Here is a 14366-nt window from a genome sequence, read left to right as displayed (position 1 = left end):
GATTCATTGATCCAGATTCTGTAAGAATAATAAATCGTTCGTAATAATAGAGACGCGGAACCGTATTATATCTGCTTTCAATGTAAATCCCATTATAACCTCGAATTTCAAAATTAGAGTTCCAAGTTGTATCTAAAGAACACTTTGTTCGTGAAACAATACTCCTAGCTTACATTGTCCAATGAATATTCGCTAAAAATCCAATGTCTATCGTCATGGAATAATTCGTTGTCACATCGATCTTCCTCGATCAATATCAAGCACGGGCAAAAGTATGACAGCAAAAACTAATATCTTTTCAGTTCGTTCGTACGCACGTTACGAAAAAAAAAGAGTAACAAAAGCCATTAAACCTTTAAAAAAAGCCATAAAATCTCCCCAACAGTAGTTTGCAAAAGTACGATAAAACCGATAGAAGTATCCAGGGGATAAAACATTGCGTCATAATCAAAGACTGCAAACCACGATGCTCGGTGTATATCTAACACCCTGTAGCAAAATAAAAAATAGAAAAGAAAAAGAAAAGTTGTGTCATTCACAACTTCACACGCACCCTGTCGAACAAGCCTCCCGTCACGATCCGAGGCAGAGATAAGCGTAAGCTACGACTACCATTTGCTGTTTCTTTGCTCCTTGACAAAGTCCGCGAATGGTCGTATCCTTTATAATAATCCAATCGTACGTGTTTCTTATTTTCCCTTTCTTATTAAAGCCACTCGAATGACACATGCGATAAAGAAGCAGAAATGGCAAAAGGGAAAGGTACACGGTAGACGGTAAAAATTCACCAAACGAAAAGAGAAAAAGATATTTAACAAAATACCGAAAGCACAAAAGTAGATTGGTATCTAATTACGCAGAAATTAAAAAAAAAGACAAAATGAATAAAGAAAAGGTAGGAATTACTAGCAAAAGCGATTATTAGCGGATGTTCGAGCGTAAGCCTACTCTCTGTTCTCTTATAAAAGATTAAAAAAAAAAAAAAAGAAAAAGAAATTGTAGGGAAGGTAGGAGTTGTCCACTGTGATTCCAAGTTGTTTCGCGATCGTCTCTGGTCTCGCCGCGTATCACTTAATCAGAAACATTTTCCTTAGGCGGCTAGCGGACGAGGACGACGAACTGTCGGAGGTACAGCCGGACGCGGTGCCACCGGAAGTTCGCGAATGGCTGGCTTCGACCTTTACCAGACAGCTTGCGACCACGAGGCGGAAGGCAGACGAGAAGCCAAAGTTCCGCTCGGTCGCGCACGCCATCAGGGCAGGAATCTTCGTCGATCGGATTTACAGGCGGGTCACCAATATCGCGTTCATGCAGTTCCCGCCGGAAGTGGTTAGAGTGCTCAAGGTATGCCGGGTGCATTCGATACGAGCTTTATCCGACGCCTGTCGTGCGAAATTTGCGCGCAAACATGATTGACGATGAGTAATATTTATACAAGACGATATCTTTCGATCGATGAAGCCAAATTTGTCGAGATTTTCACACACTTGTACAGACATTTGTTCGTACTTCTTTTAACGCGTAACGTCGTTTAGGGATCTTTTTCTACAGCTTCGAATGGTAAATTTTTGTATGAAACTGATCTTTTATTTTCTAACGAGTTTTGATTTTTGATTTTATAACGCGTCTTTGGGCAGAAAGTAGAGTTTTTGAAGAGATACCAATAGATTCTAAAATTTTGTACCATGGTGTATTACTTCAGTGCTTTAATTTTTCTTTGTCATTTGCTAAAGCGTATGTAGATAGTATAATACTTTCACGGTGTAGCACAAGAGAGATTCAGACAAGCTATTATTAAATATTTGAGATATAATACGTAAATATAGAGTACGAAATTTGACAGCCGTTTTGCATCCTGAAACTGATCTCATCAGCTGATCATAGCTATAGGTCGCTTGTCTCTGGAAGAAGTCTGAACTTTTATATCGTTACCACGATCTGGTAGATGATATTTATCTTTGTGCCAGAAATACACATTGAAATCTATATATCTCTGTTTAAGACTTTAGACGATTGGTCCTTTGACGTATTTTCATTAAACGAAGCCGCGATGGGAGCTCCAGTGAAATATCTCGGCTATGATCTATTGAATCGATACGGCATGATCCACAAATTTAAAGTCCCTGCAACAGTGTTGGAGTGCTTCTTGGGAAGAGTCGAAGAGGGTTACTGCAGGCATCGAAATCCGTATCATAATAATCTTCACGCAGCTGATGTCGCACAGACTATGCACTACATTTTGTGTCAAGTAGGACTTATGGTAAGTCAATCAATTAAAAAGTGTATCAGTGACTCAACGATATTCCATTGTTTATCATTATAAGTCGAGTAGGTATATTGGCATTTAAATTACGATGAAAATAACTTAGATAATTATTAATTGAATCAATGTGAATTATTTAAAAAAAAAAGATGAATTATTATTATTACTTATTATCTCGTTCGAGATGAATATTTCAATATGAAATGAAATAATTTTCCACAGTCTTGTAAGAAGGAAATTCAATATCGCTACTTTGCTTTGATATTGACACAATTCAAAAGACGTAAATTTTAGGGAGAAGGCATTTTAAAATTTATAAAGAAATTTTCGTGAGTCGTTCCAACGACACTAAGGCTGACTTAATAGAAACTATGCCACTATTTGCGAAAGTGGTACAACCGATCACGAAACAACCGATGATGAGCCAGTGTTTCTGTAAAAGTGAGGCCATGTTGATAACGATTTAAGTAATAACATTGTCCTCTGACGTAAAACTGACGGAATTACAAGCGTACCGTCTTACACGATAAAAGTACAGGCATAATGTAAACTGTAATGTAAATTTTTTCAGTTGTGCCGCTATGAAAGCAAAGTAGCAATACGACGAATTATTTAATTAGAAATCGCGACATTCCAAACTTATTTCAAGTGGTTTATCGTAAACAACTTTCCCAGACCTAACAAAAATCAAACGTAACTAATCAAAAGTTGAAAATCCGAAGCAATTCACGCTCGAACGGAGAAAACCACTTCACCCACTAGTTTCCCACCCCCGTCGAGTTCTCGAACCAGACTACCACTATATCGAGCTGTTTCTAGTTTAAAAGTTAGCTGGCACTTGTGCCGCTTGACACGCGAGTCACTCGAGAATCTGCGCGCAAAACGAATAAATCGAGGTTTGCGGAGGGTGAGAAACAAATTTCGCTTTCGCCCGATATCCTCGATAACGATTTTCAGACCACTTTCTAGGAAAATTGTTCATTTACCAGGGATTACACGCGCGCGAACAGACGAAACGCTTGCTTGTTTGCAGAATTGGCTGACCGACCTGGAGATTTTCGCCACGCTGGTTGCGGCGATTATTCACGACTACGAGCACACTGGGACCACAAACAATTTCCACGTAATGTCCGGTAGCGATACGGCTCTACTCTACAACGATCGAGCCGTCCTGGAAAATCACCACATCTCCGCGAGTTTCCGGTACGTACGCGGAAAACGTCGGTCCTGTGTGTACGTTCGATCCCTTGATGATTGTCGGCCATTTTCGTTGTAATTTGTGCGCCGTTATACCGCGAACAACCGTCCTCCTCTCACACGTAAATCTTGCCATTCGACGAAATTGTAATTGATGCACGACACGAAGTGCGAAACGTTAACGCTTTGCGGTTTAAATTCCACCGGATGCTTTATGCTGATCGATTTGCGTGAAGTTTGACATATCCTATGGTGTTACGCGGTTTATCGATATTCAAGTATAATTTGGTATTTGATTCTCTTGAATTATGATTTACCAACCGATAATACAATAAAGCCTCCCTTATCCGAAATAACAGGGAGCCAAAACTGTTTCGACGATAGAATCCAATAGAATCCGAGTTTTCGGATAATGTAACAATCGGTTCTTTCCTTTGAAATTTCATTGATTCAAATGTAAATTAAGATTAATGGTAAATTAAGATTAGTATCTTTAGATGTTTGTAAATTCCTCCTCTTTTCGGCCGCTAAGTCACGTAATTTTCTCGTTATAAATAATCGCATACAGTTACATTCTTTTTGTACTTCGAATCGCCGAAACTCTTTCTCAAATACCACGAACGCTCTGGCACGAGATGTCAGCTTTTCATTACCACTCTCGTTCGCCGTTTCCATTTATGTAAAATCGTTGCTATTATCGTCTTTATCGCAATGAAACTGTTTCATTACGCCGATATATCTAAGCTTTTCCTACCGTTGCCAGCATCAGTGGACTACGTGCTTTAGATAGCTTTCAATTTTTGCTTTGGTAATATCTGTAACTATGGTTTTTCCAACGCCATGTATTTTTGTTAATTCCGTTGCATTTACAGCACCTTCGTGTTTTTAATCACGCCGTATTTCGTTTCATTTGTCGTATTACTTTCATATCGCATCCTCATAACCAGAATTCATTCGATCGAACAAAGCAAAGAATACAATGTATGCGAGCACTAATAAAATATGCAAATATTTGAAACGGAACAAGCCATTCCTTTACCGGGAAATATTATGTCCGGATATTAGGGTATTCGGATAAGGGATGATCTAATATGGGGCGGACAGGGGCTCCACCGTATTAGCTAAGAATTGACAAGTTACAACTTGTAGATTATAGATTTCACTCTTACAATCTCGTAATATTTTACCAAATAATAAAATGTAATTTTTCTTCGTTAACTATATCGTTGTAACGTAAGGATAGTTCTTGCTACCGGTAAATTACGTAAACCGTGATTTGTAAAATTTTATTGATAATATCGTTTCAATAACGCAAAAGGGTCTACATTGATATATTTTTATTTGCATTCTATGGCTATTGATATAAAAGTTTAAACGGTTAATGAAATACGGAGAGAGAATTATGAAACGTGTTTTAATTATTTTGAAGTGTATTTTAAAGGAGAGAATATATTTAATCGCTGTTGATAACGTTATAGAGGGTTGAATATCATAATATATTTTCTAATGTACTCAAATTTTAATAAACGCGGTATTATTTCGAAATTACATTTTATGGTCTTCTAGCTGCAGAAATATGCATCTAAATTTTTTTTATCGGGGCTATTACAATAAAACTGCAGTTATCTGAACTCGTCGCTCGCTAAACAATTTATACAATTACAGTTTATGTAATAGGAGATCACCAATTTTCCACGCTACCTATTATTTATTGTTCGTATAATAGCAGTTCACGTTTAGATAAATACATTTAATTAGCCATTAATTAAAAGTTTGTTCCGACAAATAGTGCTGTATCGTATATATTTCTTTTTGTGGGAACAACACTTTGGTTGTTGCATATTTGTTACATAACTCAAATTACTCGGAAAATAGCTTGAACATTTAATTATTTATTTTCTTGCAATATCGACGAATTTTTGTAAAAAAAAAAAATGAATTAAAATGGATTAGAATTCTCATAGAAATTAAGAAAAGTAATGGAATTTTTGCTGCAACTGAAAGGTCAGCTAATGATACCAAGAATAATTTAAAAGACAGATAAGTTTATCAAGATATATTTCAGGATATTGAGAGAAGATGAATGCAATATATTACAAAATCTATCGAGGGAGGAATTCCGAGAATTTCGTTCGTTGGTGATCGACATGGTACTGGCAACCGACATGAGCTTTCACTTCCAACAACTGAAAAACATGAAAAACATTCTGAGCTTGGCAGAGCCCAGCGTTGACAAAAGCAAAGCTGTCAGTCTGGTTCTCCATTGTTGCGACATCTCGCATCCGGCTAAAAGATGGGATCTTCATCACAGGTAGAACTTTTACTCCTATTGTAAGCAATTGAACGATTGTTGTGCACGAAATTCTTTCCCTGCAATGACGTACAACTTGCGATACAAGTTCTACGTAATCTATTACGTACAAAACATTGTAATGACAGAGACATGTGTACCCAATCCAATTAAATTTTATTTCTTCGTTATCAATGACAGAAAAGTGCTTCTTTTTCGCTATCTCTTACACAATTGGTTATTTAAAATGGTATTTACAAATTTTCTTTACCAAGAACTTCCAATGATTAATGGGAAGTTTAATTTTTTATCTAGTATTTAATTCAAGAGTTATTTTCTACATTTCAGAGGATAGAATTTTTTATTTTCAAACGTTCTAGCATTGCCCAATATTCGACTGTAAAAAGCAACAGTTACTACTTTTAATTGCAAACCTATAGAACTTAGTTTCACGTTAATCGTTTTACAAGTTCGATCTTTCCTAACAATGTTATTTAAATCATGCATATCGTCGAAAATTGTTTAGTCTATGAAAATTGTCTTTCTTTAATCGTTCTAAGAAATAAATTTACCTAACGTCACCGATGACCATCGCGGCAGCCAACGTGTTAAGCAATACACAGTCGCTTTCTCGAAAATTCCCTTGGAATTCGCCGTTATTTACGAGGGAAGACGTATCGAATAAAATTTTAAAGCTGGACAAATAAAAAACGATGACGTTGTTTCTTTCCACTCAGATGGACAATGCAACTATTGGAAGAGTTCTTCCGGCAGGGAGATAAAGAGAATGCTCTCGGCTTGCCGTTTTCTCCGCTATGCGACCGTAACAATACCCTGGTAGCTGAATCGCAAATAGGATTCATCGAGTTTATCGTCGAGCCCAGCATGCAGGTGTGCAGCGACATGTTGGAGACGGTTCTCGCTCCGTTGAATATAAAGGAGAATGTGGACGAATCGAACGACGGTGAGCGAAAGCCTATCTATGTCACGCTTTAATGCGTTTCACTTGCCCCCACTCTGTGAAATCTATTCAAATGACGAATAATTCATAGGGTCCGTTGGAGAAAGCAAGAGATTCAAGATCGGTAAACCTTGGATTCCTTGCCTCGGTGACAACAAGAAAATTTGGAAGGAACAAGCTGTTCGAGGTATCTTCATCAAGATTATTTTTACATTTATAGAATCTGGAAGAAAAGAGCTGTCCACGATATCAGGACACGGAGAATTAAGCTCTCTTGTGTATTCTCAAATATTAATAATTAACATTTCTTCGTGGAAGTTCATAATTTTATGAACGCAAAGAAAAGAAGGGGTTTCCTCTTAAAGACAAATCTTTTCACCTTCTAAATATTATAACGAGTAATTTACTTTGAGTATTTTGTATACCTACACGCGTTATACATGATGTGAAAATTTGTCACCTTTAAATTTCTCGTAAACATTCATAGCATATCGATAGTAATAGATCTTCTGCGAATACATATTTCGTAAAATTGGTATCTCAATAAATACTCAGTAAATATCTATTCATGTAAATATTATTCATGTATTCGGTAAATATTATTCTTTTTCTTTTCTTGTTTAATTTGAGATCGAGAAAGAAATAGAAATAGAGATACATGCGGTAGAATAAAAACATCCAAACCTTTTACATCCTTACTGAAATAAATCAAATTTATCATTACTATATCATTTTATTTGTTATTTTACCTGTCAACAGACGCCGAGGCAAGAGCGCAAAAGGAGCAAGCGCAAAAGGAGCAAGCGCAGAAGGAGCAAGAGCAAAAGGCGGGCAGCGAGAGCCGCGAGGACAGCGACACGACGCAGCCAGCGTCCGAGGAATGAAAACTCCAGCGGGCCGTTCTATTTTTCAAGAATATATGTAATTTTAGGCTACGAAGAAGCTCGTGATTCCACACACAGCAGAATATCTACCGCGTTGTGTCTGTCTCAGTGACACGTCTAAACGAATCGCGCGTCACCAAGAAAGTGATCTCCCTCGACGATCGAGCGAACGCGCGAAAGGTCAAGTGTACGATTAAAAAGAATACTCCCACGACTATTTATACCGTTTGTTCACCACACTACAAACAATTCTTCACCGATTTCGCTGTATTTCGACGATCACTCCACCTTTTTATCGATCGACCAAAAATTATCGATGTCTCTACGCGTCTTCAATTTCTCGTCTTGATTTTTCTCGCGGTCGAACGTAGCCTTTGCATAATCGATGCCATCAATAGTCCTTGCTCTTATTCTCGCTCTTTCGTTGTCGAGAAATCTTCGCGATTTGTAAATACAACAGAAGCTTCGCGGCATTTTTCTTACGCTACGCTACTGTCGAGCAGGTCGCGGTCTTTTCGTAGCTTTTAAGCTCTGAAAGTGACGCCTTAACGGACGATGTTCGATCGTCGAACGCGGTGATACTAAACCCTAAATCGTGATCGAAAGAAATTCAAATTTTAAGAAGAAGATGGCCCAAAATCTTGTTGTTTCGTTTATGTGAGTGTCGTTCGTTGTATTTTCTTAAAACTTTGAAGTATATAAATATCATTCGTGAATTCGTGAAGAATTTGCGTTAAAAAGGGGTCAATAAAGGGAACATTCCTTCGCAATTGCTCAATGAGAACAAAGATCAATTGTTGACTTTCGATCGATGAAAAATTCAATAAATGTAGGTCATAGTTGAATTATAATACACAATGGTATGACTTGTACATTCTTTATAAAATTAGCATACTATTCGAGGATCGTGAGTTGTCGCTTAGTCACATCAGCTTTTAACAAACGATATACTTTGCGATTTTTGTTACGTCATCGTACAATCATAGTTTGTACTATCTTTTGATCAAAAATAGAGCGTAACGCTCATCAAAAACATTATGTCGATGTAATTTTACTCCTAAACGAACGTATAATTAAAATTAGAAAATCGTTAGGAATATAACTAACTGTACGATGCGATTCTGTAATGAAAACGGGAAACCTGTACTGACAGATTTAAAGGGATTTAGTAGCTAAATGTTGAATTATAAGGAAAAAAAGAAGCGGGCAAACGATCAAGGCGTTACTTTCTCAGCTTACTTTACGCGTAAATATTACTATGAAAACGTAGAGATATAGTCGAGTTTCTATCGTAAGCGTAGCCTAAAGTTACCAGCTGCAATAGGCGGCAAAAATCGAGTACACGTTAACACACACATACATCTACACATGCAGCAAACAAACATACATATATACAGAAAAGAAAAGAGAAAGAGAAGATCGTAAACGTACTTACAATTAGAGGCACAATTGTCTGTTCGCGATGAAGTGGTAGCGCGTGTGAAAGGACGCTAACATCAACACGTCGACGGGTTTTCCATAGCGTTTCGCCATTGGAGCGCTGTCTTTGTCCGTACCTGTTTTTTCTTACAATTAGTGTATAACTAAGAGCATACGTTTTTTCATAGAAACGAAGACTTTCATCTTTGAGGGAGGAAAAGAAATAATATTGAATTCGATCATTTAACGAGCTATACTAACTAATAACTGCTCATAATCCTCGTTTCTCATAAAATCCTTGAAATTCATGGTTTCTTAAAGTACCGATCATTTGCTACGAGTACTGAGCCAATCTCTTGTTCGTAAATAATATTCTACGTTTATAGGGAGGCACGAAATAAAAATTATTTGCTATTTTCATGTTTTTTTACAAAATCTTTGAAATTTCTAATTTATTGAATTATTTTAAGGATACTGTAAACCCTGACTTAAACTCACGAACATCCGTAGATTCGTAAGTGCGAGAGTTTTGCGTATAACATTAGGGTATCTGAGAAGTATTACGTAACGTCGATCATTTTACTCGAGTTATTTTCACATCATCTATCCAAAGAAAAAAATAAAAAGGGTAAAAAAAGCTTAGGAGGCTGCTCGCGCTAATTCTAATGGCATACATTTCCTTCTTTCTACTTGGTGGATTTAAGGGATACCATGAAATCTCTAATCGAGATTCAATTTATTAATATATAAATCTAATTCTAATCGTGTTATATGTAAATTCTCTTCGCTAATGACCAAGTCATCATAAGGAAGAATTTTCCTTTTTCTTTTTTTTTTTTACGAATACGTAATATTTTTAACGCTGGAACTACCAACAGCTAAAGTATAAAACTCGTACCAAGCAAATCGATACGCAGGATACATAAAGATAGATATAGCGCGGAAAGACCACTTTATCAAAAATCATTCAAATCCTTCAAAGTAAATCATTTTAGATCTATGTATAAAACTATCGTGAAAAATTACGAACCGATCATTTTCACTACTCTGCTAGTTCTTACGCCAAAGACACCCTAATATTTGAGCAAAACATATTTTTCATAGCTTTACCACAAATAACTTGATCGAGATACTAGTACGAAGCTTGTAGAATTGATAGACGCAGGCTGGCTGTCGCACAAGTGTCGAATTCCATGCGAACTTCATACGAGGAGAATTTGACATTCTTCTTGACGGGATGTGGCGAAGTTAAAAGCCTTGAGGCTACGCCGAGCCCAATCTTCGATACGCTCGCGCAATACGCGTCAGGTTCCCGCGACCAGAAAAGCTTACACTTGCCTTCTCGAAACTTCGACCGGCCGATTGGCACGGAGAAAGGCGAAAACTTGCTTCTTTTCCAAGAAGGTCCGATTTCTCCAGTTCGATTCACTCGTGAGCTTGAACTTATAAAGTTTCGAAGAAACTTAAGATCCTTTACGAAATTGCTGATCGTTTCGTTCGAAATTCGAGACAGATCGCTGCTTTGATTCGACTTCTGGAATATTTCTCTTTTAAAGTAACTTTCATATTACTCCATACATTGATTAATTATCTGCACAAGTTGAAACGCCTTGCTAACTAAAGTTGATTAATCGAATCGTGTTTCACAAGTTGGCCACGTCGAGGAGCTTCTCTTGGCATTTTCCAATCTTTGCTTCAGTCTCTGATATTTACTTACGCTTTACTCGAGAATTTTGAAGAAAATAAAAAGAAAAAATATAAATCCTAGTGAAATTTACACGATATAAACGACTGAAAAATCGAACACCATTTCGAGCCACGTAACGTCCAATGGATAAATAATAAACAAAGCAACCGACGCTTAACAAAAATATAAGAGAATCGATGAAATTGGATAAAAGAACCGATTTTTAAACGCAACAATCGGGTGAAAGAAGCGTAACGAGTAGAAATCGGCGATTGAAGGGAACGAACGAAACGAGAAGAGACGAGCATCGAATCGGGAAGAATCGGACTTAAATCAAGCTGTGTGAGTTAGATTCATAGGGGTGTAACGTCGTTGTACATACTTACATTAGATGTGTATTCGTATACACGTAAAGGTGCAGCTTTAATGTATGTAAATGTAATGTAAAAGAGATATCACTAGCGTTTACTTAACGTGTGCTATGTTTCGTGTACATGTACATACATACATAAACGAGAAAGGGACGGAGTAGGTGTGTTTCTGCACATTTCAAGCGCAATGTCGCGAGAAACGCGAACTGGTAATTACGAACGCGTCTAGTTTGTACGTTCGATCGAACATATCGGGGAATCGCATCGTTTTATCCTGTTAACTTTGATCGATTGAACGATAAGCGAAGAGGAGAATCCTTTGAAATCGAGGCTCACGACGTTCGTCGAGAACGACGTAATGCGACGTGAACTGCATTATAGGATTTAATAAACGGAGGAACCTTTAGCGCGCGTACATTTGTAAGGAACATAGAGGATGCATAGGACAAAGTCTTTCGCTCGAAGATTAAACATATCCGTCCTGTATTTATTTGATTTCTCTCCTTCGCGTACGTGTCGTGTTTCATTGACGTAGAACTTCATGCTGCTTGGTACGGATGAGATATCGTATCGCATTCCGCTGAATCTCTGGGATACTATGATCTAAATTATTCGAGATAGCTTGTACCAATGAAACGATATGCAACTAATCGTATGTAATCTCTGAAAATGTACCTGCTTTACAATTCTACAAATGATTTTTGGAATTTACAACTGAAAGTGCTTGTACAGAATTGCATCTAAGATAGTTGAACTAGCGCACGTTACGATTGAATTGAAAATTTCCATCCCTTTCTATTCAAACGTGATGATGAACGACGAAGTCTTACGAACCTCTCACTATAAATATATTTCAAGCAAAAATGTTTTAATTTAAAAACTTTCTCCAAGCTTTTTCATAAAGTTTCCTCTCACGACTGTACGGGTAAAAAGAAACGAAAGATTGAAATCTCATCCAAGCAATTAAAACTAATCGCCGCCGAAAGAAATAAATGTAACATGTTCCAGGAACACGACCCGTATCTCCTTTATGTGCGAGTAAGTTAATTGTACATACGTGGAACAAATCGTGGGCGAGATCAGTTGCCTGTTCGCAACGCAACAAAGGAACATTCGCGTGTTTTTTTCTTTAGGGCGATTTCCCAAGTAAGACTGTGCACGAGGTTCGAATTCGTTGCAGCGAATCGTTTCGAAAGCCAAGCACGCTGCTCGAGCGGTTTTAATGTGTTTGCATGCTCGCATTCGTCGCGACGCGAACGCGACCACGCACTTGCCACTTTTGCGTTACGTGCTCAGCACGAAAGTTCATTTTCCTTACTGCAGCGGACGAGGGGCCAAAACGCGTGATAGAATTTAAAGAGAAACAAAAAAGAAAAAAGACAAAAAAGAGACAGTACATTTGGAACCATGCTCGTACCAAGAGAATATATCAATAGGAAACGCGCGAGCGAAAACGCAACGTTAAGTAGGTACGCATTGTATGCTGTCTACTCGATGCTTTTGATTTTTGGTTGATCGTAGTACCACGGTAAAGAAATTATGATCGTACAAAAGTGAATAATAATTGTAAGACACGTAGTTTGAGATGGAGAGAGCTCGATGCAGAAATTATCGCAAGGGGAATTAATTCTATCGAACATCGACAGCCATTGTATTTCGTTTTCTCTGAAAGGTGCGCAATTTTTAGAAAGTTAATCTGTTTTAATAAGAAAATTTGCAGTCAATGAAATTAGTATTTCACTGGTTACAATTTCAAGTTCGATTCGTCAATGTGCTTCGAATATTTATTATCTAAATCTTTAATCAAATCTTCGATGAAATTGAATTTACATTATGTCGAATACGACGTACGTTTCGCTAACAGCTGTTTCAATTCCTAGCAATCAATTCTAAAATTCCAGCATAATTTAACAAAATTAATTTAATTACCGCAGGTGAACATTCCATATCTACTTAGTTTCATAAATTGTGATTCCACCTGCTAAGAATTTGTCCATACTTTCTTCCAGTTCAGATCAACTTATTTCACCGCGATACAACTATATCTAAATTTATCCTACGAAAATCTATCCCGTTCTTTCGTCAAATTATCGCGCGTACGTTTCTCCATCGAGCTCTTCGAACTCTCGTTAAAACGAGTCCTCTTCAACGTCGTTCGTATTCGCTCGCGCCACTCAGTCTCACCTTAATCGTCCAACTTTTTTCAAACAAATACTGGCCTTTCCTAGTAGAACAGTGAAAACAAATACGTATCAAGGCCACCTTACGATTCAAAACATAAAATTAAGAGCCGCGTAACGCGTACTTGATACGTATAACCTATTGTAACGCTTTGCTCTAGGTGTACCTAGTAAATAAAATATAAAAAGAAGTATGAAGAAAACGAAGAGAAGAAAAAAATATAACAGCCTGAACGCGACACGTGGCTCGTGTACAGGAGGTCGCGAGAGAAGGATCGATATTACACGACAAAGAGGCTTGGAACAACAATATTCGACCAATAATCGTAATTCATAAGATAAGCTAACTCAAAGATACACCTACATAAACACTCACACGCATACATACAATGTACACGTACACCGGATGTGCGCATAAAAGAGCACCACTTAAGCCCCAAAGTGTACAAAAGTTCGATTTCCATTGGTTTTCATAAAGGAACGTTATATAATCGGCGATTATATAAGAAAACTCGTCGATTAAGCATACATTATGAGGAGAAAATATGGGAATCGAACGAGTATTGTACGCTTTTCGTTCTTTCCTCCAGTTTTTTCGTTCGTCGTTCCTCCGTTCAACGTTCGTTTAATCGGCACAATTAACCGCAACAGATGTGTACATAATCGATAAAAGAAACCATACAGCACCGTGTCCGTTTGATGTGATGTAATTAAGTAATAACGTCTAAGTGAAACAAAGATATGGTACGGGAGAATATATATTAATATAAATACAAAATATAAAGTATAAATACACGTCGTGTATAATTAGTACTGTATTCTGCATAAATTCACCGAGAAATAAAAAAATACTCGATTACTCATCGTAATTAGTTATTCAGCCCGTGACAACCTTTTCTCCTTGACTCTTTTTTTTTACTCCACTATCGGCCACATCGACAACGCGGAAATTCTTTCTTTGTCGTTTTCGCTAGTAAAATATGCAAATACGAGGATAGCTACCGTATCGGTAAATTAACAACTTTCTGCGAAACTTTGCCAGTCGATGTCAAGAATATTCGTCAAAGTGTAAAAGATTAGCACGCTAAAAGATTAGCACGATTTTTTCATATTT

The 14366-nt window shown here is 37.3% G+C and overlaps 1 protein-coding gene across 9 annotated transcripts in view; it reads left to right on the top strand.

Annotated features, from left to right (window-relative positions):
• LOC100643404 (calcium/calmodulin-dependent 3',5'-cyclic nucleotide phosphodiesterase 1) overlaps positions 1–14111 on the top strand; it is a 217247-nt gene extending 203136 nt beyond the window's left edge. For all 9 annotated transcript variants that reach the window (XM_048406838.1, XM_048406839.1, XM_048406837.1 and 6 more), the window contains 7 exons: positions 1095–1344; positions 2003–2260; positions 3297–3466; positions 5526–5771; positions 6488–6714; positions 6803–6898; positions 7471–14111. In XM_048406838.1, coding sequence (XP_048262795.1) covers positions 1095–1344; positions 2003–2260; positions 3297–3466; positions 5526–5771; positions 6488–6714; positions 6803–6898; positions 7471–7595 — 1372 coding nt within the window. In that variant the 3' untranslated portion in view covers positions 7596–14111. The remainder of the gene's footprint in view (positions 1–1094; positions 1345–2002; positions 2261–3296; positions 3467–5525; positions 5772–6487; positions 6715–6802; positions 6899–7470) is intronic.
• Positions 14112–14366: the final 255 nt, after the last annotated feature.

This window comes from Bombus terrestris, chromosome 6 (assembly GCF_910591885.1).
Source record: "Bombus terrestris chromosome 6, iyBomTerr1.2, whole genome shotgun sequence".
NCBI lineage: Eukaryota > Metazoa > Arthropoda > Insecta > Hymenoptera > Apidae > Bombus > Bombus terrestris.
The sequence above is the reverse complement of the archived record's forward strand: the minus strand, read 5'-3'. Positions and strand labels throughout refer to the sequence as shown.